This window comes from Lathamus discolor, chromosome 22 (assembly GCF_037157495.1).
Source record: "Lathamus discolor isolate bLatDis1 chromosome 22, bLatDis1.hap1, whole genome shotgun sequence".
Lineage (NCBI taxonomy): Eukaryota > Metazoa > Chordata > Aves > Psittaciformes > Psittacidae > Lathamus > Lathamus discolor.
The window spans coordinates 13,894-40,056 of NC_088905.1; the positions used below are offsets into that span (position 1 = coordinate 13,894).

At 62.6% G+C, this 26,163-nt stretch overlaps 2 protein-coding genes across 10 annotated transcripts; one reads left to right on the forward strand and one right to left on the reverse strand.

Annotated features, from left to right (window-relative positions):
* The first annotated feature begins 105 nt into the window (after positions 1-105).
* Positions 106-18,075, forward strand: CAMK2B (calcium/calmodulin dependent protein kinase II beta). Of its 9 annotated transcripts, none has more exons than XM_065659222.1 (21): positions 106-224; positions 2,993-3,087; positions 4,620-4,679; positions 4,911-4,965; positions 5,055-5,120; positions 6,608-6,680; positions 7,249-7,351; positions 7,699-7,782; positions 8,116-8,210; positions 8,380-8,502; positions 8,591-8,674; positions 9,030-9,072; positions 9,538-9,612; positions 11,107-11,147; positions 11,228-11,299; positions 13,105-13,149; positions 13,401-13,449; positions 16,023-16,098; positions 16,179-16,273; positions 17,078-17,316; positions 17,395-18,075. In XM_065659222.1, exons 1-20 carry the CDS (start codon positions 160-162, stop codon positions 17,308-17,310), a joined length of 1,632 nt encoding a protein of 543 aa, XP_065515294.1. In that variant the 5' UTR covers positions 106-159; the 3' UTR covers positions 17,311-17,316; positions 17,395-18,075. The 9 variants fall into 9 exon arrangements, with proteins under 9 accessions (XP_065515294.1, XP_065515295.1, XP_065515296.1 ...); XM_065659223.1 differs by having other exon boundaries at positions 11,110-11,147; XM_065659224.1 differs by lacking the exon at positions 13,105-13,149.
* Positions 18,076-19,503: 1,428 nt separating this feature from the next.
* Positions 19,504-25,975, reverse strand: YKT6 (YKT6 v-SNARE homolog). Its single transcript, XM_065659233.1, has 8 exons — positions 25,870-25,975; positions 25,626-25,740; positions 23,618-23,700; positions 22,893-22,993; positions 22,169-22,273; positions 22,028-22,093; positions 21,620-21,721; positions 19,504-20,286 (listed from the first exon to the last, which is right to left on the reverse strand). Exons 2-8 carry the CDS (start codon positions 25,727-25,729, stop codon positions 20,251-20,253), a joined length of 597 nt encoding a protein of 198 aa, XP_065515305.1. The 5' UTR covers positions 25,730-25,740; positions 25,870-25,975; the 3' UTR covers positions 19,504-20,250.
* Between the last annotated feature and the right edge of the window lie 188 nt (positions 25,976-26,163).

Consider the following 26,163-nt stretch of genomic DNA (forward strand, 5'->3'; position numbering starts at 1 on the left):
GGAGATCCCGGCCGGGGGGCGGCGGGGGCTGTCCCGGGCTGGAGCCTCCCCCGCCCGCGGCGCCTCCTCCCTCCCTCCCGCCCCCCCGCGCCGGGCGGAGCCGGAGCCGGAGCGGAGCCGGTGCCGGGGCGGCTCATTGCGGCGCGGCGCGGCGGCAGCATGGCCACCACCGTGCCCTGCACCCGCTTCACCGACGAATACCAGCTCTACGAGGAGATCGGCAAGTAAGAGCCGCGGCCCCGGCACCGGCACCGGGCGCGGGGGGGGGTGGACAGCGGGCGGGGGGCGCTGCCCGGGGCTCCGGCCGCCGCTCGGTGCAGACGTGACGCATCCCCCCCCCCCTCCAGCCGGGACCGGCCCTGCCCAGCCCCCTCCCCCGGGACTGGCCCTGCCTCCCCCCCCCACGGAACCGGCCCCCCCCCCCCCCCCCCGTTCTTTACAGCCCGGACCCCTCCCCAGTCGCTGCTGCCCCCCAAGGGCCCCCACCCCGGGGACTCCCGTCCTCACATCCCCCCCCCCCCCAGTCCTTATAGCCGCCCCTGACCGGATCTCCCCCCACCCCACTTCTTCTGACCCCCACCCCGGTCCTCACAGACAACCCCCCCCCAGCAGACCTGATCCCGCCCCGGCTCCTGCAGTCCCCCCCAGTCATTACAGATCCCCCTTGCTCCTATAGATCCCCCCATCCTCGCAGCCCCCCCATCTCTCCGGATCCCCTGGTCCTTATAGACACCCAGACACCCCCCCCTAGCCCTTACCGATGCCCCCCAGTGCTTACAGACCCTGTAGACCTCTTTAATCCTGATAGAGACCCCCCCCATCCGAATCCTTATCCCCCCCTGGTCCCTACAGACATCCCTCATCCTCCTGACTGTCCTTGAGTCCTCTTGGCTCCTGCTCCCTTTAGACCCCCCCGAGCCCCCCACCCCTACAGAGCTACGGAGCTCCCCACCCATCCCCTCACCTATAGCCCCCCCTTCCTGTGGTCCTTACAGACCCACCCCACCCCCCCTTGGACCCCTTTGGGCCTTACATAACTCCCCAGATCGGGTCCCCCCCCCACGCTGGTCCTTACGAGATGCCACCCCAATGGACCCGCCTAAGGACCCCCAGTTCCTCGCTGCAACCCCCGGTCCCTCCATCCCTCACCCGCCCCCCCCCCCCCCCCCGGGTGCAGGTGTTGGAGGAGCTTGGTTTGTTTGCGGGGAATCATTTGCCCCCAGGGCCCCGGCGGGGGGGGTGGCAGTGGTGCGGAGGAAGAGGCAGATCAGCCCCCGACCTGTGTGCAGGGGGGCATAAAACGGGGAGGGGGGTGCAGATCCCATGGGGGTGGCAGAGGGATACTCTGCTGGGGTTACCAGGGGTCCCTTTGGAGGGTGGGGGGGGTGTTGGTGCCATCAGGGGCCATCCCCTCATTCTCCCCAAAATCCAGCCCGTCCTGGTTGCCATGGCAACGTGGTCCCCATCCCCCCCATCCCTCCGTGTCACCCACCAGCCACTGCGTGCATCGCCCCCCAGCTGGGGCTGTGGGGGGACATCGGCCAGTGGGAAACTGAGGCACAGGGGAGGGGGGAGGTGGAACCCGCCCTGGGGCCCTGTCCCAAGGGCCCTGTGGGGAAGGGATGGGATGTGACAGGTCCAGGGGGTCCCTCTCGTCCCATGGCCATGGTGGGGGGGAACTGGGGCACAGGGGGTGGACAGGGTCCAAGTGTCCCCATGGGACCTTGGCATGGGACTGCGGAGTGTGGGCATAGTGGGGGCACTGCTGCCTTAGGGACAAGCAGGGGATGGGCAGGGACAGCAGGGACAGTGGTGCTGGGGGAACACAGGCACTGGTGGCACCAGGAGGGGCTGCGGGTGAGCAGGTGCTGCTGCTGGGCATGGGCACGATGTCCCCATCCCTGGGGCTGCTGCTGCCTCCCTGTGCCCCAGTGTGCCTGCAGCCAGGCCCTGTGCTCACTGCCATCATCACCACCATAACCACTATCATCCCCATCCGCATCATCTCCATCATCCCCTTCCCCATCATCTCCATCATCCCCATCTCCATCATCCCCTTCCCCATCAACTCCATCATCCCATTCCCCATCATCTGTATCATCCCCTTCCCTAACATCTCTATCATCCCCATCATCTCCCTCATCCCCATCGTGCCCATCATCTCCATCATCCCCATCATCTCCATCATCCCCATATCCCCCATCCCCACCATCCCCATCCCCTCCATCATCCCCATCTCTATCATCCCCATCTCCACTATCCCTGTCCCCATCATCCCCATCACCACCATCAGTACCATCACCATCATCCCCATCATCACCTTCACCACTATCGTCCCCATTATTCCCACCATCATTATCATCCCCATCAGCATCATCACCATCCCCATCATTTCCACAATTCCCATCACCAGCATCAGCATCCACCTCATCAGCATCATCGCCATCACCGTCTCCACCACCACCATCACCCCCATCATCCCCATCACCATAATCTCCATCACTCCATCATCCTCCTTATCATAATCTCCATCACTCCATCATCCTCCTCATCATCCCCATCATCATCATCCACAACATCATCTCCACCACCCTCATCACCCCCATCATCCCCATCACCACCACTGCTACCACCATCACTGCCACCATCACCATCATCCCCATCACCATGATCACCGCCACCATCCCCACCACGGCCATCGCCACCATCCGGGCAACCCGCTGTCCCCATGGCAACAGGCTGCCGGTGCCGGATCCTTCCCGCGCCCCCTTCCTGCCGTGATGCTGCCCCGGCCCCTGCCACACTCTCCCTCCTCCATTCCGCTCCAGCACCTCCCATCCACAGGCCCTCGGTGTCAGGGTCCCCCCCGGTGCCGGCTTCACCCCCTGCTGCTGAGTCACGGCCAGTGAAGCCCCATTCCTGGGTGCTGAGTCACGGGGGGGCACCGGGTTTGGGGGACGGGTGGGGGCTGAGCCCATCCCTGCCCCACCAGGGGCGCCTTCTCGGTGGTCCGGCGCTGTGTCAAGCTCTGCACCGGCCATGAGTACGCCGCCAAGATCATCAACACCAAAAAGCTCTCGGCCAGAGGTAGGAGCCCCCCAGGACTCCCCCGAGTCACCCCCAGCCTGGCCCCCAGTGCCCGTGGGGATGTGCAGCATGCCCGGGGCACCCATCACACCCGTGGTACCCATCACACCCGTGGTACCCATCACACCTGAGGTACCCATCATGCCCGTGGTACCCATCACACCCGTGCTGCTGGGGGGTTGCTGGGTGCTCCATGGGGCTGGCTCTGGCCCTTCCTGTTCCTTCCTGCTGCCCCGCAGGGGTTGTGCATGCGTGTGAGCTGCGCGTGTGTGTGTGTACATGCGTGTGTGTGCGTACACGTGTGTGTGTGTCTGTACATGCATGCGCTATGTGCAAAGGTGTGTGTGCATGCCCAGGAGTGAGAGGAATGGGGGGTGCACATGGGTGTGAGCAGTGTGTGTGTGTGCACAGCATGTGTGTGCACATGTATGTGCGATGTGTACATGGCATGTGTACCTGTGTGTGCACATGACTGTGTTCATGGGTGCACACATGTGGGGGGTGCACAAGTGTGGGTGTGCACATGTGTGAGCAACATGTGCAACATGCACAGGCATGTGCACTGTACATGGGGGGTGTGTGCACACATGTGAGCAGGATGCGTGCCTGTAGTGTGTCATGGGATGCGTGTGTGCAGGTGTGTGACGTGTGTTCACATGTTAGCAGGCTGTGTATGTGTGCTCTATGTGTGCACACACGTGTGTGTGTACTGGGCTGTGGATGTGTGTGTTTGCTGTGTGTGCATGTGCACACACGTGTGCACTTTGTGGCTGTGATGCTGTGTGTTTGTGCACACCTGTGAGCTGTATGTGCAACCATGGTTACACGTGTGTGTACACCCGCACATGTGTGCAGGGGGTTGTGAGCTCTGTGTCTGTGTGTCTGTGTGCACGCTCACAGCCCTGCCCAGCACATGGGTACATGCACATGAATACACACACATGGGTACACACACACAGAGGTACAGCCACACAGATGTACACCAGTACACGGGTACAGCCACACCTAAAGATACACGTGTGCACACAAGCATGACTACATGGATGTACTGCCTCACACATGTACTGCCACATATAGGTACGCATGTGCAGGTATGTACAGCCACACACAGGTTCACCCATCCACAGAAGTACAGCCTCACACAGCACACCTGTACACGTGTACATGCATGGACAACCCCACCTACATCCACACCCGCAACTGCACACATGTACACACAACTGCACGCTTGCACACCCACATGTGCACATATATGTGCACGCACATGCTTGCACACACATCCATACATGCACAACCACAGACGTACACGCGCACATCGCAGCTGCATAAGCACGCACAACAGCACACGCGTACACACCTGCACACATGTGCACCTACACACATGTGCACACCCACAGCCACCTGCACCCACAGAGTCATGTGTGGCTGCTCTGGATGGGGACCCGGGGGTGCGGATGGTGGGTGTTGGGTGCTGTTGGGGTGTTGGGTGCTGTTGGGGTGTCAGGGCTCTTGCCTCACCCCTCTCCTCTCAGACCACCAGAAGCTGGAGCGCGAGGCCCGGATCTGCCGGCTCCTGAAGCACTCCAACATCGGTGAGTGGACACTGCGGGGACCCCCCGGTGCGCGGGGTGCCCTTGGGACATGGGGGGGGGGCTCGGCCCTGAGCTCCTGCTGGGTGCCCCTGGGACATGGGGGGTCCCCCCCCTCTGGTCCCTGCTGGGTGTTGGGACTCGCTGGCTCGAGGTGCATGCCACAGACCCGCGAGTGCCACACGTGGGCTCGTGTCCCTGTGCCCATCCCTGTGCCCGTCCCTGTCCCTGCAGTGCGGCTCCACGACAGCATCTCGGAGGAGGGTTTCCATTACCTCGTCTTCGACCTGTGAGTGTGGCCGGGGATACCGGGGGGGTCCTGGTGGGGGCCGGGGGAGCCATGTCCCGGGGTGACGGCTCTGGCTCCGTGTGTTTCAGGGTGACCGGGGGTGAGCTCTTCGAGGACATCGTGGCGCGGGAGTACTATAGCGAAGCCGATGCCAGGTGAGCCCCGCGCCCCCACCCAGACCCCCCTAAACCCCCCCTGGACAACCCCAGGCCCCCCAGTGCCCCCCACGAGGGGGGCTGCAGGGATGGAGCAGCTCCAGCGAGGCAGTCAGGGGGGCACCCAGTGTGGGGGGGTGGTTCTTACCCTGCCCACACACACACCCCCCCCCGGCTCCATCCTGCTGCTGGGTGCTCAGTGGGCCCCCCCATGTCCCACCCCCGCCGCTGAGGCCTGGCGCTGTCATGACATGTGCGGGGAGTGCCTGGTGGCGGGTGGGGGGCCCCCAGGGCCCCCCCCGTGCCGGTGCCAGGCCCCCAGCGCCCTGTGTGCCACCGTGTGCCCGTCCCCGTGGTCTCTGGGCTTTCACAACATTGTTTCTCCCCCCTCTCTCGTTCCCCCATCTCCGCCCCGCCCCGTCCCCATCCCACCCCCCCCCTTCCATCCGTCCTCCCCCGTCCCTCCCATCCCTCCCTGTCTCCCATCACGCGTCGCTCGGGCTCTGTGCGTGTCCGTGTGTCCGTCCATGTGTCCGTCTGTCCCACCGCTGCCCCTCTGCTCGCTGCCCCCCCCGGCACCCCCTTCCCTCTGTTTTACCTCCTGCTGCCCCCCAACCTGCCTCTCTGTCCTCCTGCCCCCACTCCCATCCCATTCCTCTCCCATCCCACCCCTTTATCCCCATCCTAACCCCTCCCACCTATTCCCCCATCCCTCCCCTTCATCCCCAACCCTCCCCCCCCCGCCATCCCGCCCTCCGCCCCCCCGCCCCCCGTTTTGTTTTGCAGTCACTGTGTCCATGAGCTATTAGCGCGTTTCTCCCACCCATCACTTTGCCCCTGTGCAGAGGGAGCCGCAGGTCAGTATAATGGGGGGGGCCGGGGGGGCCGTGCCCCCCACCTGCCGGAGCATCTGTGCTTCCCGGCCCCGCTGCCCTCGCCGGGACCCCTCTCTGGGGCTCTCTCCTCCCTCCTTTTTCTGACACCCCCCCTCTTTTTTTTGCCACCCCCTTGCAGGGAGGTTGCTCCCCCCATGCCCCAGCAACCCCCAGCCGGGCGAGGGCCCCCCCTTCACCCCCATTCCAGCCTCTCATCCCCCCGCTCCTTCCCTCTTTCTTTCTTGTCTCGTCTCCATCCACCCTGCCCGCATCCCCCATCCCTCCCCTGTGAGTCCTGTCTGGGGGTCCCAAGGAGCAGCAGGGCTGGGGGGCGGCACAGCAGCACCATGAGGGTGACCCCCATAGCTCCATGCTAAGATGGGGGCACCCCCTGAGGGGCACCCAGGGGTGTCCCCCCAGGCAGTGACCCCCCCAGGCAGGGGTATGGGGGGTGCCAAGCTCAGCACCCCCCCAGTATGAGATACTGATGTTTCTGTAGGGTTCCCCCCAGGCGCAGCGGGGCCAGGGGCTGGTTTGGGGGGGCAGGAGGGGTGCGGGGGGGGGGGGCAGCGTGCCCCTGACCCGTCCCCCCCCACCACCATTTGCACGCAGCCACTGCATCCAGCAGATCCTGGAGGCCGTCCTCCACTGTCACCAGATGGGGGTCGTCCACAGGGACCTCAAGGTGAGCCCCCCCATCTGTCCGTCTGCCCCTCTGCAAGGGGTCCCTTGGGTGGGGGGGCCCTGGCTCGGTGGGTCCCCAAGCCCCTGGGTCCGGGGGAGGTGTCACTGAGCTGCCACTGGGGATGAGGCTCTCCCCATCTGGACCCCTTTCTGGGGTGCATGTGACCCCCTGTGATGTCTCCTCACCAGGGGGGCTTACCCTGTTGGGGTGCGAGGGGGGCTCAAGTTTAGTTGTGGGTGTGGGGTGATGGTGAAACTGGCTGGGGCTGGACAGACCCCCCCAGGGCAGGACCCGCTCCATGGTGGCTACAAAGCCCCTCTACTTCCTCCCACGTCCTCCTCTCCCTCCCTGCCCGTACCCAGCGTTGCCCATACCTGGCACTGCCTGTACCTGGTGCTGCCCATGCCTGGCACTGCTTGTGCCTGGCACTGCCAATACCTGGTGCTGCCCATACCTGTTGCTGCCCGTACCTGGTGCTGCCCATACCTGGTGCTGCCTGCACCTGGTGCTGCCCGTGCCTGGTGCTGCCTGCACCCGGTGCTGCCCATACCTGGTGCTGGCTCCGCAGCCGGAGAACCTGCTCCTGGCCAGCAAGTGCAAAGGGGCTGCAGTGAAACTGGCCGACTTCGGCCTCGCCATCGAGGTGCAGGGGGATCAGCAGGCCTGGTTCGGTGAGTGCCACGAGTGCCCGTGCCCCCTGTGTCCCCCCATGCCCCCTGTGTCCCCCCATGCCCCCTGTGTCCCCCAGTGTCCACCTTGTCTCTACCCTGTGCCCAGCACATCCCTGCTCTATTCCTATGTCCCAGTCCAATGCCCACTGTGTCCTGTCCCTGTCTGTGTCCATGTTCCTGTCCTGTCCCTGGTCCTGTCTGTGTCTGTGTCCATGTCCCTGTCCTGTCCCTATCCCTGTCCATGTCCTTGCCCTTGTCCCTGTCCCCATTTGTGTCCCTGGTCCTGTCACTGTCCTGTCCTGTCCCGTCCGTGCTGCCATGGCTCAGCTCCTGCCCATCCCGTCCAGGCTTTGCGGGCACACCGGGATACCTCTCCCCTGAAGTCCTGCGCAAAGAGGCCTACGGCAAACCTGTGGACATCTGGGCATGCGGTAGGTGATCCCCGTCCCTGCCTGCTCCCCACCTGATCCCTGCCTGGTGCCTGCCCGATCCCCCTCCTGGTCCCATCCTGATCCACACCCAGCCCCAATCCTATCACCTTTCTGGCTCCATCCTATTCCCATCCCAGTTTCATCCTGTTCCCTATGCTGATTTTATGTTGCTCCCATCCCAGTTCCTGTCCCAGCCCTATTCCAGTCTTCATCTTGGACCCATCCCTGTCCCCATCCTGGTCCCATCCCCTTCATCCTGGTCCCATCCCCGTACCTATCCTGCCCCCACCCCAGCCCCGTGCCCTGGCCCTGATGCCACTGTGCCTCGCACAGGTGTCATCCTGTACATCCTGCTGGTGGGGTACCCGCCCTTCTGGGACGAGGACCAGCACAAACTCTACCAACAGATCAAGGCCGGTGCCTATGATGTAAGTCCCCAGTGCTGGGGGTTGACTCTGGAACCTAGTGAGGGGCAGAGCCCCGGGAAAGGCTTTGGGCCACCTCTCCCGTGGTGGGCTGGGGGTGTGCAGCGAGGCACCGTGGGGCTGTCCCTCCCCAGCGTCACCCGCCGGTGTCCCCTTGTGTCCCCCTGCCCAGTTCCCTTCACCCGAGTGGGACACGGTCACCCCCGAAGCGAAAAACCTCATCAACCAGATGCTGACCATCAACCCAGCCAAGCGCATCACGGCGCACGAGGCCCTCAAGCACCCGTGGGTCTGCGTAAGTGCCCAGCCTCTGCCCTGCGGTGCACCCCCCGGGTGTCTACCCCCCGGCCGCGGTGCTGGCATTGACCCCCCTGTCCCCGCAGCAACGCTCCACCGTGGCCTCCATGATGCACAGGCAGGAGACGGTCGAGTGTCTGAAAAAGTTCAACGCCCGAAGGAAGCTCAAGGTGAGACCCCCCCCAGAACACCGTCCCATCCCAGCATGTTCCCACTGGCACAGCCCCATTCTGACAGTTCCATGGCCCCATCCTGCACCCTCCTGACCCCCTACCCCATGGCCCCATCCTGCACCCCCACCCTACAGCCCCATCCTGCACCCTCCTGCATCCTCAACCCATGGCTCCACCTTGCACCCCCACCCCATGGCCCCATTATGCAACCCCTTCCCCATGGCCCCCTCCTGGACCCCACAGCCCCATCCTGCACCCCATAGCCCTATCCTGCACCCTCCTGCACCCCTACCCCATGGCCCTCCCTCTCCCCATGGCCCCACGCAGCTCTCTCTCTTTGCCCCCCCCGCAGGGCGCCATCCTCACCACCATGTTGGCCACCAGGAACTTCTCAGGTAAGGGGGGCCTCCCGCTGCCGGGGTGAGCCGGGGCCGCAGCCCCCCCGCCCGCAGCCCCCGCCGAGGCTGGTGCCCCCGTCCCCTCTCTCTGTCGCTGTCTTTCTCTCTTTACCCCCCCCAACCCCCCCCTTTAACACCCCCACCCCCCCGTTTTTTCCCCCTGTCGCCGAGGACGGGGCGTGCGGTAGCCAAGGGGGGGGCAGGACGCGGCCCCCCCCCCGCACACAGCAGCAGGTAGTGCCCGCTCCCGTGTGTCCCCCCCCGGCAGTGGCCGGTAGAGGCGGGGGGGGGCACAGGGTGTGTGAGGGGAGCAGCAGGGCCCGGCCCCGTTGGTGCCGTTGCTGGGGTGGGAGGGGGTGGGAAGCGGGGGTCCCGGCTGCGCCCCCCCCTCAGCGCCCCCCCCCGGCCCGTTCCTAACGGGAGCTCCGCTCCGTTCTCTCCTCTCCGTGCCGCTGCCGGCAGTGGGCAGACAGACCACCGCTCCTCCGACCATGTCGGCGGCCGCCGCCGGGGCCCCCCTGGGGCTGGTGGAACAAGGTAGACGCGTCCGCAAAGGGCCCGCCCGGCCCCCCCCAACCCGGCCCCGCTTGGTCTCTGTGTCCTTCACCCCCCCCATCCTCTTCCTCACCCCCCCCCCCCCAACGGGTTTCGGGTGCCCTCCTCGGAAATCGGAGCGCATGCATGGCCCTCCCCGCATTGCACTGCACCCCCGCCCGCATCACCCCCATGGGGACAGAGATTCTACTGTGCCCCCCCCTTGTCACCCCCTGTGCTCCCCCATCGCTGCTTGGGTGCTTGTGCCCTGCTGTGTGGGTCCCGGGGGGCACATGCACACACTGTGGGACCCCCACCTCGGTCAGCAATGGGGGGGGTGGGGACATGCACACACTGTGGGACCCCCACCTAGGTCAGCAATGCGGGGGGGTGGGTGTGGAGATAATTTAGGGTACGCCCCCCCCAAATGCATGGGGAGACACTGCATGGGGAGACACGGTGCTGCATGGACGGAAGAAACCAGCCGCATGCCCCATGGCCCCCACCCCAGCATGTGCCCCCCCCTGCACGGCTTCCTGAGAGCTGCAGCCGGTGTTCGTGGCGCCGCGAAACACTCGGCGGGTGTTAAACCGGGCCCCCCCCTCCAAAGGGCTCCATCTGCCCCCCCCCCCCCCTCCACTAGCCGGGGTACCACCCCCGGCCCCCCCAGTTCGGCTCTGGTTTAAACCCCCACCTCTCAGCGCCCGCCTGCTTCCTGAGGAGGGACCAGGACCCTTGGGGACACCCCGACAGGGACCCCCATGAGGACACGGCTCTGCCAAAGGGGGGGGCAGGGATGTCGTGCCCCCCCCCATTAGTCCGCTCCATACTGGGGGCTGATGCCTGTCACCCTGCTGTCACCGGACGTGTCACCCCCCAGTGCCCCCCAGCGCTGTGACACCAGCAGGGAGGGGTCCCCAAGCTTGGAGGAGCAATGAGGATGCTCAAGGTGACACCAGCCCCCCCCGAGGCCACTTGTGACCCCCTCCCATCCCCCCCACACCCGCTGGCAGAGCTCGCGATAGCAGTGACAGCAGTGACAGCAGTGAGAGATGCTCCTCGTCCCGTCCTCGTCCCCCTCCAGGGTGACACGGGGGGGGCACAGGGGGCCACCCCTGCCCCCCCTGCACTCAACTCGTCTTTTTTATGATTTTTTTTATGTTTTTCCCTTTTTCCCCCCTTTTTCCCCCGTTTCTCTCTCGCTCCCCCCTCCTCTCTCTCTCGCTTTCCTTTCTGCATTCCTCCAAGGTAAGCCAGCCCCCGCGGGGGCCTCCAGGGTGGGGACCCCCCCCAGCTCATGTGGGGACACCCCAGGTTGGGGCCACCACCCCCATCAGCATGTTCCCCCTCCCCGACCCCGGGGTGATGGGTGCTGCTGGCACATTGGGGGACATCAGGGTGGGGGGCCGGGGGTGGGGGGACAGGATGGGGACACACAGTGTCCCTTGTCCCCGAGGAGGGGGATGGCCTCTGACGCTCTCCCCCCCTGCCCCACAGCAGCTAAGAGCTTACTGAACAAGAAGGCAGACGGTGTGAAGGTGAGCGGCCACGGGGGGGTCGTGGGGGGGTCACCCCCCCAGTGCCACTGAGCTCCCCAACTCTCTCTCCCCGCCCTCAGCCTCAGACCAACAGCACCAAAGGCAGCGCCGGCGTCACTAGCCCCAAGGGGACCCTCCCGCCTGCCGCACTGGTAGGTGCTCCCCTGACCCCCCACCCTGGATCCATCCCATCATCCCACCCCATCCCATCCATCGCCATGGCACCCCCACCCTGTCCGTCTGTCTGTCCGGCTGGCCCTGGTGTTGCTGGGGATGAAGGGGGGGCATGCGGATGGAGAGGGGTGGTCAGGATACGGACGTGGGGGCTCCCACGCAGCATGGATAAGGTGGGTGCAGGATACAGGCACAGGGTGCCCCCCCCATGGGACAAGGTAGGTGCAGGATACAGGCACAGGGGTGCCCCTGCCATGGGTGTGGTGAGATGGATGCAGGATACAGGCATGGGGATGCCCTGACATGGGACAAGGTGGGTGCGGGATGTAGGCACAGGGGTGCCCCTGCTATGGGGGCAGTGAGATGGGTGCAAGATGTGGCCAGGGGGTAGCCCAGCCATGGACAAGGTGGGTGCAAGGATACGGGTACAGGAGTGTCCTGTGACTCAGGTGCAGGATAGAGGCACGGGGGTGTCACCATCATGGGTGCAGGATACGGGCAAGGGACAGCCCTGCCATGTGGACAAAGTGGGTGCAGAATGCACCCAGGAGTGTCCTGTGACACGGGTGCGGGATACGGGCACAAGCCAGCCCTGCCATGGACAGCATGGGTTCAGGATATGGACACAGGGGTGCCCTCGCCGTACAGATAAGGTGGGTGCAAGATATGGGCACCCGATGGGCCTGCCATGGAACAAGGTGGGTTCCTGACCCGGGCACGAGGATGTCCCCGCAATGGCGACAGTGAGGTGGGTGCAGGACACAGCACAGGGTGCTCCTGCCACGGCACTGGAGTGGTGGCAGGATGTGACCCTGGGGTACCCATCGCAGAGTGTATGGACATAGGGGGACCCCACCACTGGGCATGAAGTGGGTGCAGGACACAGAGGACCAGAGCATGGTGAAGTATATGCAGGATATGGGATGGGGCTGTCACAGCAGGAGAAGGGTGCAGGGATGATCCAGCACGTGGACTGCACGGTGGGTATGGGATACAGGCACAAGGATGCCCGGTTGGTACCGTGAGTCCAGGATACGGGCACATGGATGCAGGATGCAGGCACATGGATGCAGGATGCAGGCACAGGGATGCCCATTGGTACCTTGAGTCCAGGATACGGGCACGTGGATGCAGGATGCAGGCACAGGGATGCCCATTGGTACCTTGAGTCCAGGATACGGGCACGTGGATGCAGGATGCAGGCGCATGGATACAGGATGCAGGCACAGGGATGCCCAGTTGGTACCGTGAGTCCAGGATGCAGGCACATGGATGCCCAGCCAGTCCCATGAATGTGGAACACGGGCATGGGGATGCCCAGCTGGTGCCATGATTCCAGGATACAGGCATGGGGACATCGAGCTGTTCTGGGGGATGCAGGTAAGGGGATGTCCAGCTCAGGCAGTGAGTGCGGGAAGCAGGCGGAAGGCTGCTCGGCCGGCACAGGGAGTGCAGTGCACATGGGCACAGGGCTGCCCTCCACCACCACCCTGCAGCTTCTCCTCTTGCTGTGTCCTTCCCCCCTGCCCCAGCTCTTTCCCCACTTACCCCCAGCCTTTGTCTTTCTGTGAATTAAACCATTTGGCTTTCGCTGGACTAATGACTCTCTGCTTCTCTCCCCCCTCTGCCCTCCCCAAATCCGGTCTGGGTCTCTCTTCGCCCCTGTCCGCGTGCCGCTCGCTCCGTCATCCCCCAACTCCGTTGTCCCCCCTCCGGGCTCTTGCTTCCTTCCTTTCCTCCCCCCCCCCCCCCCCCGCCTCTGTCTCTCTCCCTTCTCCCATAGGAGCCTCAAACTACGGTAATCCATAACCCCGCGGACGGCGTTAAGGTATTGCTGCCTCTCCTCCCCTCGCCCCACCGCAGCCGGTAGCGCCGGGGCCGTCTGGGCCCCGCTTTCCGCCTCCATCTCCCCAGCATCAGCCATGGCGCGGGGCGGGAGGGGGTGACAGCGGCAGCTCGTCCCCAGCACAACCGGTGTCACCGGGGTCCTGCCAGGCCCCAGCCAGGCTCTTCCCCCCATCCCCGGTGGGGCCTGGCCTCACCCTGGTCTCTGTGTCTCTCCCCCGGCATCGCTGGCAGGAGTCGTCCGATAGCACCAACACCACCATCGAGGATGAGGACACCAAAGGTGATGGGGGCTGCGCGGGGGGCTGGCACTGGGATGCACTGGGGTTGGAATGCTCTGGAGTGGCACTAGGATACATTGGGATGCACTGAAATGGCACTGAGATGCTTTAGGATGTACCGAGGTGGCGCTGGTCTGCACTGAGATGGTGTTGGGATGCACTGAGATGGCGCTGGGATGCACCGGGATGCATTGGGATGCCTGAGATGGCACTGGGATGCACTGGGAGGCAGGTGGAATGCACTGGGGTGTCACTAGGATACATTGGGATGATGCTGGGATGTGCTGAGATGGTGCTGGGATGCACTGGGATGTGTTGAGATGGCGCTGGGTTGCACTGGGATGTGCTGAGATGGCACTGGGATGCATTGGGATGCACTGAGATGATGCTGGGATGCACTGGGATGCACTGACTTTGGGATGCACTGGGATGTACTGAGATGCACTGATGTACTGGGATGTACTGATACTGGCACTAGGATGCATTGAGGTGTACTGAGATGGCACTGGGATACACTGGGATGCACCAAGATAACACTGGGATGCACTAGGACAGCACTGGAATGTACTAGGACAACACTGGAATGTTCTGGGATAGCACTGGGATGGCACTAGGATGCATTGGGATGCAGTAAGATGGCACTGGGGTGGATTGGGATGCACTGGAATGGCATTGGGGTGCAGTGAGATGGCACGGGTGGATTGGGACACACTGCAGTGGCAATGGGGGCAGACTAGGATGCCTCTGGGATGGCACCAAGGTGCATGAGGGTGCACTGGGATGTACTGGAATGTCACTGGGATGGCCTGGCATGCACCAGGATGCACTGGAACGATGCTGGCCTACAGTGGCTTTGTACCAAGGTTAATTGAGATGCACTGTTTAGAACTGGGCTGTACTGGCATGTATTGGGATGCACTGGAATGGCAGTAGGACTCAGCAGATTGGCACTGAGAAGCAGTGGGACATCACTGGGATTCACTGGGGCAGACTGGAATGTAAAGATATGCTCTGTGGTAGTACTGGGACACACTGGGATGGAATTGGGCTGTGTTGGAATGTGCTGGAATGGCACTGAGATGCACTAAGATGGCACTGGGTCATACTAAGGTGCAACTAAGCTGTGTAGGAATATGCTGGAATGACATGAGGTGCACTGGGAAACACTGGGATGGCCCAGGAGTGGCATTAAGATGCACTGGGACTCACTGGGATATAGTGGAGTCACACTGAGATGCATTGGAATGGCACTGGAACACATTAGGGTGACACAGAAATGGAGTGGGATGGCTCTGGGATACAGTGGCTATGGTACCAAGGTGAATTGAAATGCACTGGTATAGTAGTGGGATGCACTTGTTGGAACTGGAGTGTACTGGGATGCAGTAGAACGGTACTGCAATGCACTGGAATGGAACCGGGATGTAGTGGCATCCAGTGGAATAATGCTGGGACTCAGTAGGTCGGCATTGGGATGCAGTAGGAGGATGATGGGATTCAACAGTGTGACACTGGAATGGAAATGGGATGAACTGGAATTACTGGAAGGGCACTGGGACACAGTAGGCTGGCACTGGATTGCATTGAAATGCACTGGGATGGCCCTGAGATGTACTGTCGTAAACTGGAGTGTATCGAGATGCCCAGGAGTGGTGCTGGAACACTCCAGGGTGTAACTGAGATGTGGTGGAATGCACTGGAATGTACTGGGGTGTCACTGGGATGCAGTGGGATTGCACTAGGATGGAACTGGGATGTTTTGGATGCATGCCAGTGCATTGGGATGCAATAGGATGGCACTGGGATGTGTTGTGATGCACTTGCATGGAACTGGGATTTATTGTAATGCACTGGGATGCACTGGAATTACACTGAGACAGAGGGGGATATCACTGGGAGACACTTGTATGAAACTGGATGCACTGGAATGGTACTGGGATATAGTGGGACATGCAGGGTTGACATTGGGAAGTACAGGGGGTACATTCTGAGGTGGCACTCAGAGGATACTGGGATGCCTCAGCTTTCTGTGCGGGCACTGGGATGGTGCTGGGCAGTGTTGGGATGTGCTGGAAAGGCACTGGGATGCCACTGGGCAGTGCTGGGATGTGCTAGAAGGGCACAGGAGCATGGGGAGGCCAATACTGGTGTGGCAGGGCAGAGCTGCAGGGCCCTGGGTGCACGGAGGTCCCTGTGTGTGTTCCCATGGTCCATCTGTCCCCACCATCTGTCTGTCTCCATCCCTTCTCCCTATGTATCCCTTCACCATGTCCCATGTCCCTGTGTCCATCCCAATATCTCCCATGACACGGGTCTGTCCCTGTCCCACCGGCCCTGTCACCACCCCCATCGTGTGTGTGTCTGTCCCCTGTCCTCCAGCACAGGGCACCTGTGGAAGGGACGGAATGGGATGGGGATAGGGATGATGGGATGGAGATGGGATGGGAACAAGGATGGAGATAGAGGTAGGGATGGGATGGGGAGGGGAACAAGATGGGGTGGAATAGGGGTGAAGATGGGAGGGGGATGGGAAGGGCATGGGGTCAGGGTGGTGATGGTGCCGGTGGCCCTCCAGCCCGTAAGCAGGAGATCATCAAGATCACAGAGCAGCTCATTGAGGCCGTCAACAACGGGGACTTTGAAGCCTATGCGTGAGTGGGGTCACATGGGGGTGGGGGTGGGGGGGCCGTGGCCGCTGCTGCCCCACGGCTGCCCCACGGCTGCCCCACAGGAAGATCTGCGACCCAGGGCTCACCTCCTTCGAGCCCGAGGCTCTGGGCAACCTGGTGGAGGGGATGGACTTTCACCGCTTCTACTTTGAGAACTGTGAGTGCCTGGTGCTGCCTGCACCCTGTCTGCGCCCTGCGCCCTGCCTGCACCCTGTCTGCGCCCACCACCCTGCCTGTGCCATGCCTGCATCCTGCATGTGTCCTGCACCCGGCTTGCACCCTGCCTGTGCCCTGCCTGCCCTCTGCCTGCATCCTGCCTGTGCCCTGTACCCTGCCTGCACTCTGCCTGTGCCCTGTCTGCTCCCTGCCTGCACCCTCCCTGTGCCCTGCACCCTGCCTCTGTCTTGGTGCCCTGCACCCTGCCTGCACTCTGCCTGTGCCCTGTCTGCTCCCTGCCTGCATCCTGCCTGTGCCCTACCTGTGCCCTGCCTGCCCTGCCCATGTCCTGCCTGTCCTCGCCCAGCCCATCCCCTTCCATCCTCCCCGTCTCCCTGCCTGTCTCCTATCTGCATGCCTGCCCATCCATCCTCCTGTCCTGCCTGTCCCTCTGTCCATCCTGCCTTGTCACCTGTCTCACCTGTCCCCAGCCATCCCCCTGCTTGTTCTCACCTGTCCCTGTCTGCCCCCCACCTGCCCACCAGACTTGTCCATCCCCTGCCCTGTCGGCCCCTGCCTGTGTGCCACCAGTCCCTTGCTTGGTCCCTCTGCCCATCCTCTCCCTGGCCCCTGCCTGCTCCAGCCTCTCTGTGTCCATCACCCACCTCTGCCAGCATCCTGCCCGTCCTGCCTGCGTGTGGGTCGCCTGTCTGCCCATCCCCTCCTCCCTGCCCGCGTGGCCGCCCGTCCATCCTGCTGCCCCGCTCCTTTCCTGCCCGCCCCTGACACGGCGGCCGCCCCGCAGTGCTCTCCAAGAACAACAAACCCATCCACACGACGATCCTGAACCCGCACGTGCACGTCATCGGCGAGGACGCCGCTTGCATCGCCTACATCCGCCTCACGCAGTACATCGACGCCCAGGGCCGGCCCCGCACCAGCCAGTCCGAGGAGACCCGCGTGTGGCACCGCCGCGACGGCAAGTGGCAGAACGTCCACTTCCACGGCTCGGGGGCCCCGGTCGCCCCGCTGCAGTGATTGAAGGTGAAAGCAGGGCCGGGGTTGGGGTGGGGGGGGGTACCGGGGTGTGCCCTGATCGGCCTCACCGCCCCATCCCCGCAGAGCTGGCGGTGGCTGTCCTGGTTCCAGCCTGACGGAGCCGGCGATGGGAGCCGAGCCGGCAGCCGGAGCTGCGGCCCCGAAGCACGCGTCCGCATGCCTGTCCCCCCCTCCCCGCTCCTCCCCTCCAGTGCCTGTGTTTGCAGAAAACAAAAAGACAAAAAAAACCCACACAAAAAAACCCAAAAATGCCAAAATGACAAAAAAAAAAAAAAGGGGGGGGGGGGAACCCCAACCCCCACCCCAGATCCAGCCCAGGCGGGGGCTGGGGGGGGCGCTCCCATGGCCGGACCCCCCCCTCTCTGCCCGTCTCCGCCTGGGGGTGTCTCCCGGCTGTGGCGGGGAGGGGGGTCCCGGCCCGGCCCCCCCGGCCCCGGCTGTGCTTGTGGCGTGTCGCTGTTGCTGGTGGTGGATGTTGTTCTTTGGGCTCCGCTTTCGCTCTCCCCGTCCCTGTACATAGAGAGAGCTCTTTATTTTTGAATTCCCATGGGGGGGCCCCGGCTGCTTGGGGGGGGGGGGGGCACACACAAGGGACCCCCCCCCAGCAAAGTCCTGGCGCTGGGGATATGGTGGGTGCCTTTGGGGGGATCCTCTGGCAGCCACCTCCGTGTCCCCTGCCCAGTGACAGAGGCACCTCTGGGTGCTGGTGGGTTTTATGGGGGTGACGGGGCTCGGGGGGGGGGGGGGGGGGGGGGGCGGGCGGGCGGGCCGCGGGTGCCACGTACCAGGGCTGGGAAAGGGGCTTGGGGCGATCCAGCCAGCACTGACGCAGCATCGAAAGCACTTTAGACTAAGAGAACGGGTCTCTTAGGGGGCACAGGCTGCTCCGCCGGGGCTCCCCCCATGGCACCGGGCAGCGCTCCCCTCCCGCACCCCTTCCCCTCTTGGGGACACACACACACACACACCCCGGCACCCCCGACCTCCCCTTGCCCAAGGAGGGGCTCCGGGCACTCCCCAGCTCGGCCATGCGCTTCCCATTGGCCCATCTCCACATCCAGAGGCACCGTGTTGCTGGGGGCTGGTTTGGGGGGGGAGGGTGGGGTATTTATTATGATGATGATGATTCTTCTTTTTTAATCCTGATCAGTCGTTTCTGCATGCCCTTTGCGCGGGAGCAACCCTCGGGCGCTAACGCTGTATGTTGAGGAGCTGAGCTGAGCTGTTTCTGTCCCATGAATGCTGGTGGATCGTTGCCAAATTTGACTCTTCTCCCCCTTTTTCTCTCATTCTTTTTCCACCCATTTCCTGCCCCCCTCCAAAAAACAACCAAACAAAACCCTTTGTCTTTTCTTTCTGAGCCTTGTAAGTGTAAAAGATTCCTCGGATTTCGTTTTTGTCTCGGGAAAACTGCAAATAAATTATGAGGAAAAACAACGGATAACAGAGGATCTCACTGCTCTCTACAACTGCCTGACAGCAGGATGGAGCCCTTGTTCTGCTCCCAAGGAACAAGGGATGGGACAAGAGGAACCGGCCTCAAGCTGCACCAGGGCAAGTTTAGATGGAGCTGAGGAACAATTCCTGCCCCAGAGGGTGCTCAGGCATTGGAACAGGCTGCCCAGGGCAGGGCTGCAGGCACCGGCCCTGCAAGTTCAGCCTGGAGAAGAGAAGCTGCATGGAGACCTCAGAGCAGCTTCCAGTATCTAAGGGGGGCTATAGGAATGCTGGGGAGGGGCTCTTCATTAGGGACTGCAGTGACAGGACAACAGGTTAAAACTTAAACAGGAGAATTTTAGATTGGATCTAAGGAGGAAATTCTTTCCTGTTAGGGTGCTGAGGCACTGGAATGGGTTGCCCAGGGAAGTTGTAAATGCTCCATCCCTGGTGGTGTTCAAGGCCAGGTTGGACAGAGCCTTGGGTGCCATGGTTTAGTGTGAGGTGTCCCTGCCCATGGCAGGGGTTGGAACTGGATGATCTTAAGGTCCTTTCCAGCCCTGACTATTCCATGATTCTATGTGTTCACACACCATGGAGATGAGGCCTCCGTGCCATGGGTTAGTGGTGGCCTTGGCAGTGCTGGGGTAAGGGTTGGACTGGATGAGCTTAAAGGCCTTTTCCAAGGTTGATTCCATGATTCCCACCCAGACAGAGCCAGAGCGGGGCAACAAGTGCCAAAGACAATTTTATCCTGCCCGGGCGCTGCGGGCAACGTCCTGGGAACGACAGCAACACCGACCACGATACAACCTCAAGCAAAAGCTTTTCTTCCCCCTTCCACAGGAGGAAGAGGAGGCAGTGGGGGCTGCTGGAGCCCCCCAAGGTGATGGGAGCAGGGGCGGGAAGCAGGAGAGCCCCCCCCCACCCCAGCCCTGCTTCCCTCCCGCTGGTGCAGGCACCGCAGCCCTGGGGCTGGTTTCACCAGGGCAAAGGGGGGGACACAGACAGCCCCCCCCCATCCTGAGCCTCCCAGGGGGGGCTGTCCCATCCCACACCACCACCAAAGGCACCCACAGGCGACCCCCTCCCTGGGCACAGGCAATAATATCCCAGCAGCAAGCACCCCCCCACCATGGGAAAGCGCTTCTGCTTCCCCCCTCCCCACCCCCCCGGCTCACCCTTGGGACACAGAGACACAATCCCCGCCTGAGGCGCTGGGAAAGGCCATGGGGCAATGGGGAGGGGCCCTCAGCCAGTGCCCCGTGGTCCCGGCTGCCCTCGGGATACGCGAGGGCCAGGGGGCTCCAGTGCTCCCCCTTTGCCCCATGGGCACCAGCCCCATACCAGCCCCTGGACATGGGGCAATAAAGTCGCTTCCGTGCCAAGGGTGCCACCAGCCCCGGCCTGGGCACGCGCTGCGGCTCCTGCCGAAGGGCAGCGCAGGGCTGGAGGTCCGGAGCAGGAGACGTGGGGTCTGTGTCACATGATGGCACAGCAGGAATTCTGCTTCCGGGCCTGGGAAGAGAAGGAAAAGCGGCAGTGATGCTGCAGAGCCCCATCCTGCCCGCACTGGCACCCCCAGGCAAGAATCACTGCATCACCGGAGCCAGGATCAGCACCAGCCACAGAGCAAGGAATGTCTCAATGAGTCCCACACCCACAGTGGACAGTGATCCCTGCCCAGCACGCACTCAGAATCATGGAAGCACAGAAGGGTTTGGGCTCATGGGACATTAAACCTCATCCAGTTCCAACCCCTGCCATGGGCAGGGACCCCTTCCACTGGAGCAGCTTGCTCCAAGCCCCTGTGTCCAACCTGGCCTTGAGCACTGCCAGGGATGGGGCAGCCACAGCTTCTCTGGGCACCCTGTGCCAGCGCCTCAGCACCCTCACAGGGAACAGCTTCTGCCTTATCTCCAACCTGAACTTCCCCTGTTTCAGTCTGAACCCATCACCCCTTGTCCTATCCCTACAGTCCCTGATGCAGAGCCCCTCTCCAGCATCCTTGCAGCCCCCTTCACACACTGGAAGCTGCTCTGAGGTCTCCACACAGCTTCTCTTCTCCAGGCTGAGCAGCCCCAATGTTCTCAGCCTGGCTCCATATGGGAGCTGCTCCAGCCCCTGAGCATCCTCGTGGCCTCCTCTGGACTTGCTCCACCAGCTCCATGTCCTCATGCTGGGGACCCCAGCACTGCACACAGGGCTGCAGGGGGGGTCTCCCCAGAGCGCAGCAGAGGGGCAGGATCCCCTCCCTGAGCTGCTGCTCACGCTCTGTGGGTGCAGCCCAGCACACAGGGGCATTCTGGGCCCAAGCACACACTGAAGCCGGGTCATGGGGAGCTTCTCCTCACCCCAAGGACTCGGGGGTGCAAGTCCTTCTCCTCAGGCTGCTCTCAATCACTTCTCCACCCAGCCTGTGTCTGTGCCTGGGACTGCCCCTACCCAGGGGCAGGACCTTGCCTTGGCCTTGTTAATCTCCATGGAGGCTGGCACTTGGGACCTCTCAGCATGTCCAGATCTCTCTGGATCCCATCCGTTCCCTCCAGTGTGTCCCCCGCACCACACAGCTCGGTGTCAGCGCAAACCTGCTGAGGGTGCTTGATCCCAGTGTCCATGTCACTGACAAAGACGTTGCACAGGATTGGTGCCAACACCAGCCCCTGAGGGACCCCACTCATCACCAGTCTCTAGGTTGGACACAGCCATTGACCACAACTCTCTGTGTGCAGCCATCCAGCCAGTTCTTTTACACATCCTCCTCCCCAGGGATTTATCCCACCCCTCCCCAGCCCACTGCTGGCCCCTCAGGGACAGGGCGACCCTCCCCTGGGCCACCACCTGCACTCACAGTTTTGTAGAAGGCTTTGGACTGTGCCCCCAGCACCTCTGATTTGGAGACCAGGTCATCCAGCTTCTCCCCTCGCTCCAGTAGTGACTCCATGGTGTTGTGCTGCCAAGGAAACCGGTGCTAATCCATGGCACCAGCACCCAGGGCCTGACCCACACTGAGCAGACTCAGGTACTGCTGCATCCCGGGATGAGCCTCCCTCTTCCCACAGCCCCGGTGGGGGAAGGAGCAATCCCAGCCCCAATAACAATGGGAAGGGAGGAGGGTGAGTGCCCTGGTGCTTGCACTGGGACACTGGGACACGAGAAAACAAAGGGGAAGGAGAGAAGGGGACAGGAAGCACCCATAGGAATCTCTCTGGAGAAGGGAGAAGGCAGGATGGGACTGTGGCCTGGGGTTTCTCCTCACCAGGATGATCTTGGTCTCATCCAGCTCTGCCTGCACTTTGGTCATGGGGTCAGCATCACGGGGGTTCTGGGAGAGAAATAACAGGGACATCAGCACCCCCGGCATCCCGTGGCTCCCACCTCCCTGTGCCATGCTCTGTACCTGGTACTTGCTGAGGTGCCCGTCCAGGGCCGCATAGCTGATGGTCGCTGGGGATCCCGAGGGCCAGTCTGCTCTGCTGACCTGCCTGGAGAACTCATCCAGCACCTGCAGCACACAGACACGGGGGTCACTGCCATGGGCTCTGCCATGGCCACCAGGAGGGGTTTTCTCCTCAAACCCAAGAGATCTCAGATGTAAGAAGCTCTTCCCTGTGAGGGTGCTGAGGTGCTGGCACAAGGTGCCCAGAGATGTGGTGAATGCCCCGTCCCTGGCAGTGTTCAAGGCCAGGTTGGGCAAACCCTTGGGTGACATGGCCTAGTGTGAGGCATCCCTGCCCATGGCAGGGGGTTGGGACTGGATGACCTTAAGGTCCTTTCCAACCCTAACTGTTCTATGATCCTACGATTTTCTCTTCCTTGCTCCCCTTTGAATGAGACAGAACCCAAGCTCCTCAGCAAACAGAGCAGTGCCCACACCAGGGAGGGGTGGCTGTCCCCACTGCACCCAGTCACACACTAACCATGGGGCTTTGGCCCCATATAAACCCCACAGCAGACAGGGAGGACAGGGTGCTCATGAGGACCTGAGTCCTGGTAGGCAAAGCCACATTGTGCTATAGCTCAAGAGGCTATAGGCTCAACTCAGCTCTGATATCCCTCCCACTGATGAGTTGGTTGCTCGAGGAGGGAGGTCCCCAGTGCAGCCCCATCAGCCCCACACTCACCTTGTCCAGCAAGGTGAAGCAAACCCGCGGGGGATACTCGTTGTCTGCAATCACCACCCCGGCCAGGCCATCGTTCCGGACGTACACGTGGCAGAGGTACTCTGGGCACAGAACTCGTGTCACAGAAGCAACCCCAGCATCCACCAGGCCCTGGCAGCTCATCCACCCCCAAACTGCTCTGAAAGGTTCCACCAGTGACTACATTTCATTAGAAGAGCAGAAAGGGCTCAAAGGAGGCTCCAAATCAGTCCCCAGTGGTGCCTGGGGAGGTCAGGGCAGCCTGGCTGCGTAGGGCAGGACATGGCACTGCCTGTCCAGGGCAGCAGGTCCTGCCAGGGCTGAACAAACAGCAGAGGAGAAGCACTTGGCCTGGTTTTAGCAACAACAACGTGTCACCAGCCCGCAGTGTCATTAAGCTGATTCCAGGCCGCACCCTGCATGTCCCAGAGGCCAGAGGTCAGGGTATGGAGCCAGGACTCACAGGGCAGAGCCCAAGGGTGAGGGGCAGGAGGAGGCTGTGTGGGGCCAGAGGACAGGCTGAGGGGTGGCTCCAAGGGGGCTGCTGGCTGTGGGGCAGGTCCCTGCTCCTCTCTCAAGGATGGGCTGAGCTCAACAACCTCACCCCTTCAGTGCCACTCACCCGGGTGCCCTCTGAGGTCTCATCTCCCATCATAAGCAGAGGAGGAAGCAGCACTTGTGGCCGTGGGGCCCCGCGTTACCCTCACCTTGCTCCTTGACAGAGGCTCTGCTGCCCAGCTCCGAGCGCTCCACGATCAGCTGGCTCGTGAAGGTCATGAATTCCTGCACGCTGGAAGCACAAAGCGGGACACGGGCTGTCCCACGCAGCCATATCCCCACCACATCTGGGAATGTGGCCTCCAGGGTGAAGAGGGCAGACCCTGTGTCCATACAGAGCTGCAGCCACCACCAAAGACCTCGGCTGCAGCCTGAGGCCCGGTGCTGGGGCTAAACCTGGGTTTTGGTGATTTAGCAGAAACTAAACCATCACTGAGCCACAGACGTGCCCAAAGACAGCAGAGAGGCTCCCACACCCCCGGCTCTGGAGCTTCAAGTGATGCCAAGGAAACATCAACAGTCACAGACCCCATGGCTCCCTCACTGTAAGCCCCACACAGGGGTCTGCCTCTCCCAGGTTACATGCTCCTTGGGGGGAATGCACCAATCTCAGGCCTGATGCTATGGGATGAGACACTGGCTCCACCAGGACTCTGAACCACCACATTTCCAGTGCTGCAGAGAGAAAACCAGCCCAAAGACTGCTTAAATCGGCTTCTGCCAAAGCTGGAGGAGCAACATGCTCCCCTGGCCTGGGAGACCTGCTGCAGCCACAGCCCCTGCTGCCACAGTTCCAGTATTTCACAGTATTCCTGGAGGAATCAGCCACTGGAAACTTCATTCCCTTGCAGACCACACACAAAGATTGCCCCAAACACAGGCTTGGGAAGACTGGATGGAACAGCCTGAGGAGAAGGCCTTGGGAATGTTGGGTAACAAGAAGCTCCCCACAAGCTGGCTTCAGTGAGCGTTTGAGCCCAGAACCCCCCCATTTGCTGGGCTGCACCCCCAGAGCATGAGCAGCAGCTCAGGGAGGGGATCCTGTCCCTCTGCTGTGCTCTGGGGAGACCTTAGAGCAGCTCCAGTGCCTAAAGGGGCTGCAGGAAACCTGGAGAGGGGCTTGGGACAAGGGCCTGTAGGGACAGGCCAAGGGGAATGGCTTGAACCTGCCCGAGGGGAGACTGAGCTGAGCTCTTAGACAGAAGCTGTTCCCTGTGAGGGTGCTGAGGCGCTGGCACAGGGTGCCCAGAGAAGCTGTGGCTGCCCCATCCCTGGCAGTGCTCAAGGCCAGGTTGGACACAGGGGCTTGGAGCAAGCTGCTCCAGTGGAAGGGGTCCCTGCCCGTGGCCAGCAGCAAAATCCCAAAAGGAATCTTCTCAGCATCTGTAACACTGGGAGCCACAAACACGAAGCAATCAGGGCTGTTCAGTGGTTATTTCACCCGCTGCACTCCAGCCTCAAGCGCTGGCACAGCCCCTTTATCCCTCTCACACATTTGGCTAAGCAAGCATGGCTTTCAGCTGCTCTTAGTTTGGTATTTTCCCTTTATCCCTGGAATTGCAGGGCCAATCGCGCTGGAGGCTCCGTAAGAACTTGGCAGGAACATGGCATGGAAAATGTGAGTCCTGTGGGCATTTCCTAAAGCCTTTAGCATCTGGAGCAGGGTGCTTAGAACCCACCTGCTCCACAGCAGAAACCTGCTTCATTTTACACTTTTAGAGGCCTTTAGGAGCTACTGGGAGAGCTCCATGAGCAACCTGGAGCAGGAGAGCCAGAACCTGCAGGTGCCGCAATGACCCGAGCGGGGTTTGAGGGCTGGGGAATGCTTCGGCTGAGCCCAAGCAGGTAAATGAAAGGGCAGCGGAGGCGTCGGGCGCGTCCCGTCAGCCTGACAGAGCAGCCTCCTCCCAGCACCAGGGGGTTCCCATCGCTCGGCAGAGGATCTATGGCTCAAACCCGCCCTCCTGCTGCCGGCCACAGGCTGCTCCTGCGGGAAACGGAGCTTTCGTGCTCTTCCAGGGCTGGAGGAGGGCTCAGGGGGGCTCCGGCACCCTCAGACCGCGTACGCGGGGCCACAGCTCCCCTCCGGCAGCGCACCGGGGACCCCTCTCCCTTCCCCCGGTGTCTCCCGGTGTCCCCCGGCGCTCCCGCACCCACCTGGACCGCTGGAAGAAGCTGAACGTGGACACGTCGTAGGCCGCTTTCAGCAGCCGCACCTTGGGGTCGCCTCGGTACAGGACGCTGAGGCTGTAGAGCCTCATAGCGGCGGCTCCTGCGCGGAGGGACGAGACCAGCGGTGAGACAGGGGCCGCGGCCGGTGAGACCCCCCCGGTCCACCCCCCCCCCCCCCCCGCTCCGACCCATCCGGTCCCGCTCCCCCCAGGTCCCCCTCATCCGGTACCGGCGGCTCTGAGGCGGCGGCCGGGAGCGGAGCGAGCACAACCCGGACGTGGAACCGCAGCTGCGGGAAGTGACGTCTGGCGCAGGCCACTGCCACGGCGCTTCCCCGTCCCTGCGCAAGCGTCGACTCCGCCCCGCCCTCCCCTCAGAATATTAACCAATGACGGCCCGCCTCACGCTATCAGGACACGCCCCTCAGCCCGCTGGACACGCCTCCGAGCTGAATGACCAATCAGCGCCATATCTGTGACTGGGGGGGCGGGGCTTCTTTCGCAGATCCGCCAGAGGGGGGCGC

Coding starts and splice junctions, on each gene's coding strand:
- YKT6 (XM_065659233.1), bottom strand. CDS start 25,729: ATGAGGCTCTACAGCCTCAGCGTCCTGTACCGAGGCGACCCCAAGGTG. Junction 22,094..22,168: donor GGCACCTCAGCAAGTACCAG/GTACAGAGCATG, acceptor TTTCTCTCCCAG/AACCCCCGTGATGCTGACCC. Junction 21,722..22,027: donor ATGAGACCAAGATCATCCTG/GTGAGGAGAAAC, acceptor TTTCCTTGGCAG/CACAACACCATGGAGTCACT.
- CAMK2B (XM_065659221.1), top strand. CDS start 160: ATGGCCACCACCGTGCCCTGCACCCGCTTCACCGACGAATACCAGCTC. Junction 4,680..4,910: donor CCTGAAGCACTCCAACATCG/GTGAGTGGACAC, acceptor CTGTCCCTGCAG/TGCGGCTCCACGACAGCATC. Junction 4,966..5,054: donor CATTACCTCGTCTTCGACCT/GTGAGTGTGGCC, acceptor CGTGTGTTTCAG/GGTGACCGGGGGTGAGCTCT.